Below are 4,205 nucleotides of genomic sequence, written 5' to 3'. Positions count from 1 at the left end.
TTCACCCCCCGGAGCCGTGTGAGACACTTTTTTTTATGGATGCGCGCTCTTTATTTGACGACTTGTGGACTGTTCAACTGCAACACCCGCTGACTGCAATGATAGAGCTTGGAATAGCCAGGACAATTTTTAATATAACTCAAGACTGGATTCGTCAGAAAGAAGAAAGTCATATACACCTAGGATGCTTCGAGGGTAAGTAAAACACAAGCTAATTTTCATTTTTGGGTGAACTAACACTTTAACCACTGATTTCTAGTCGTGTCCTCTTTTGGAAGGCCAAACAAAGTAGTTTAGTTTTCGCAACAAAACACACAGCGTCTTCACAACATGGCGGCGGCGGCAGCAACAATAAAGTTACGCCTTCTTTCTTTGCGTGAACATTTGGGCGGCGTTAAAATCTTCCCACACAGTGACATAGACATGTGGGGGCGTTTAAACGAGGCGTTTTAGGAGGGCGTGGACGAGTCTTAACTTTTATAAAGAGTATCTCTTTGAGTTTGAGACTTTAGTCTTTGCAACTTTAGGGATCTTATCTATGTTGCCAAGGGAACATTTCTAATCATTACAATGTCTATGCACATTTTATACATTTATCTTTGGGTGTTGCATCAGGTATCTTTTATCATTTATCTTGTGAATGTCACAAAAAAAGTCCAAATTACAGTAGGAGGCTTTACATGTCAGTCCGCTTCTCTCTTTCTAGCTACAGTAAGTAGGCAGCTCTTATCTAAAATAAGCTGCAGCATGAACCATAGGTGAGGTTTTTAGTCAAAACTCTGATGTTTAAATAGAAAAATACCACTGATGTTTAAACAGAAAATATTTGGTAAGAATGGTCACTGTCTACTGGCCAACAGAGTTTGCAGTTAAGTGTCACTCCAAACAAACAAGACAGAATCACCCGTACCGAGACTGTAGAGGCTGAGCGCACCGTAGTCGAAGAAGTAGCAGATGTGACGAGCCTCGTCCGACATGGTGCTGAAGATGTGAGCGCAGCTGGATGTGAAGGGGTACAGGCAGATAAGAAGCAGGTAGACGAGCAGCGGCCAGGTGTAGCTCTCCGTCAGGAAGTCCAGAGTGGAGCACAGCATGCTGAACCGCCACAGAAAGTACCTAAAACAGCAGAGCTCAGGTCATACGCGAGGCACTTATGTCTTGTCTGAGGAAAGCAGAGCACGACTGTAAATATGGCACATCCAGTGTTCACTGCCATTCAAAGAAACTAGTAGTTTTATTTAGCAAGGATGCATTAAATTGATCAATCATTTATATTGTTACAAAAGATTTTTATTTCAAACAAATGCTGTTCTTTTACACTTTCCATTCAACATAGAAACCTGAAAGAAATTCTACAAAATATATAAGTAAAAAGTTTATAAATGCTTCAATTGTTTTAATAATTAAGTTTTATTAATCCAATTTATTATTAATGCTTTTTGATTATTAAAGTTCAATTAAATCATAAAAAATAAACAAAAACTTGGAAAAATAAAACTGATTTCCAATTACATTTTTGTTACACATTTCATTTTGAAACACGTTTGAAATTACATTTCATGATTTAAATTAATTAGACATGCATTCAGATTACTGAAATTTAATTTAAAGTGCCCCTATTATGGGTAATGAAAGTTCATATTTTGGTTTTGGGAGTCCCCAACAACAGGTTGTCATGTATGCAAGGTCAAAAAACACTTTCATTGTATTATAATATGCATTTATTTTTACCTTACTTGCTCAACGACTCCCAAACGATTCGCTCAACGATTCATTTTTCCAAACCCCTCCTTTGCGTGACGCTAATCTGCAGTGATTGGTCCGATTAGTGTCATTTTCATTTTATCATGCATGATAAAGCAGCGTTTGTGAGTGCAGTGCTGCTTTGTGTACAGCGTTACCGGGGAATGAATTTGCATTTTCAAGCTTCCCGCATGCAATATGCTAATGTTTCATGTTGAGGTCAACACGAAACGGCTTGGGATTCGTTTTTAAAAACGACTCGTTTCAATGATTCAGAGTCGACTCTTTATTTTGAGAGACAATAACTTTATACACGGTGCACTTTCAGATTTAAAACTTTGCAGGATGTTTTCATTCACTTAGAGCTGTGTTACACACTGCATGAAAGGTCATTTTCAAAAATCCATAATAGGGGCACTTTAACCATTAAACGGAACCCAGAAAAGTCAAAACTGAGTTTGTGAGAAAAGAAGACGTACAACAGCGGACAGAGAACTTGGGACTGGGAACACATTTTATACACACACACAGGAGGAGGGGATGACGAGACACACCTGGGAGCAATAAAACCAAGGGAAACAGCTGGGACAAATGAAATAAACTAATCAGGACAGGAACAGGAAACTAACCAAATAAGGGCATGGGAAGGCACATGGGGAGCATGGGGAGCAGGACACACACAAAACATGGAACAGAGTCTGACAGTTACCGGGGAAACAGCTATTTTTACCGCTCCAAAAGAGACACCTAGTGACAAAGAATGAATTAGAATTTTCATTTAGACCAACGCGAAAAGACCAACAAGTGGTCTACATGCTAATGTTTCATGTTGACGTCAACATGAAACGGATTGGGATTCGTTTTAAAAACGACTCGTTTCAATGATTCAGAGTCGTCTCTTTCTTTTGAGAGACAATAACTTTATACACGGTGCACTTTCAGATTTAATTCAAGTTTATTTGTATAGCGCTTTTTACGTTACAAATACATTGCAAAGCAACTTTACAGAAAATTAAGTTTCTACAATATTTAAAAGTTTGCAGGATATTTTCATTCACTAGAGTCAACTCTTTCTTTTGAGAGACAATAACTTTATACACGGTGCACTTTCAGATTTAAAACTTTGCAGGATGTTTTCATTCACTTTGAGCTGTGTTACACACTGCATGAAAGCTAATTTTCAAAAATCCATAATAGGGGCACTTTAAAAGCAGCTGAATAAGAATAGTAATAAGAAATGTTTCTTGAGCAGCAAATCAGCATATTAGAATGATTTCTGAAGGATCATGTGACACTGAAGACTGGAGTAATGATGCTGAAAATTCAGCTTTGATCAGAGAAATAAATTACATTTTAAAATATTAAAATAGAAAACAGTTATTTTAAAATCATAATATTTCACAGTGTTGCTGTTTTTACTGCAGTTTTGAACAAATTAATTCAGCCTTGGTGAGTATAAAAGATTTCTTTCAAAAATACTTCAAAAATATTTGAATAGTTATTATGTATGTATTTCTTTATTATACATTTTAAGCGTATTATACAATTGATTATTACAAGGTTATTTAAAAGATAAAGCATTTTTGTTAATAACCATAATGTGATATACACCAAAACAAGATTTAGGTCACACAACCATGCGTTGGTTGACATAACAGGAATAATACATTTCAAGTAATGTGTTTAGTGCTTGTAAAATCCGATATTGCATAAAAGTGTCTGCTTATAAGCTAGATCCTGACTGCATAATGAAGCAGCTCAACCAAAGCTTCAAAGCTGACAAGCTATTAGTTCTGGCACTAAAAAGGAATCACATGCTTAACTGGGCGCTTTACCAGGTCGGTAGGAAGTGGGTCCAGATATTGACCGTCTCATTGGTCATTTGAAAACTGCTGAGAATGCAGTCCAGGGCTGAGCTTCTGGGATGACGGTACCCAGACATGATGCCGTCCTCTCGAAACACCTGCAAAGACGTACACGGATGTCTAAAATACATGCAAACATCTACACTGTAAAAAACAACATGATCGGCAAGTCGTGGCAACATATGTTTTTCCATTAATTTAACTAACTCAAAATAATTTAACCAATTTGAACTCAATTTTTTAAGTTACAATTTTTAAAGTCAGCTTAATTTAATTTAGGTTTAAATGACTTGTACAGCAAATCTGATTACACTCTGCAGTGTAAAGAATCACGACAAGGCAAGATATAGTCTAAAAATATCTGTCATTACCTCACCCTCATGTCATACTAATCAAAATGTATGATACATTTTGACAATGCATGCTATACTATAAAGAATTCATATGCACAAATATAAAAAATAAATTGTGATAAACAACAATATTCACCTATCCCGTTCACCAAATCATCTTTTAAAGTGTCCCTATTATGCCTTTTCCAATATTACCTTTCATGCAGTGTGTCATGTAGCTGTATGTGAACATAAACTATCTGCA

At 36.5% G+C, this 4,205-nt stretch overlaps 1 protein-coding gene across 1 annotated transcript in view; it reads right to left on the bottom strand.

The window, feature by feature from the left end:
• The window catches only part of LOC107671432 (progestin and adipoQ receptor family member 6-like), a 16,202-nt gene that overhangs the window by 6,481 nt on the left and 5,516 nt on the right, over positions 1 to 4,205 (bottom strand). Inside the window, exons 3-4 of the mRNA XM_016464354.1 lie at positions 3,579 to 3,706; positions 911 to 1,116 (exon numbers count right to left, since the gene is read on the bottom strand). Coding sequence (XP_016319840.1) covers positions 911 to 1,116; positions 3,579 to 3,706 — 334 coding nt within the window. The remainder of the gene's footprint in view (positions 1 to 910; positions 1,117 to 3,578; positions 3,707 to 4,205) is intronic.

Source organism: Sinocyclocheilus anshuiensis, unplaced genomic scaffold (assembly GCF_001515605.1).
Source record: "Sinocyclocheilus anshuiensis isolate Anshui unplaced genomic scaffold, SAMN03320099.WGS_v1.1 scaffold552, whole genome shotgun sequence".
NCBI lineage: Eukaryota > Metazoa > Chordata > Actinopteri > Cypriniformes > Cyprinidae > Sinocyclocheilus > Sinocyclocheilus anshuiensis.
This window is presented reverse-complemented; position numbering and strand designations above follow the sequence as displayed.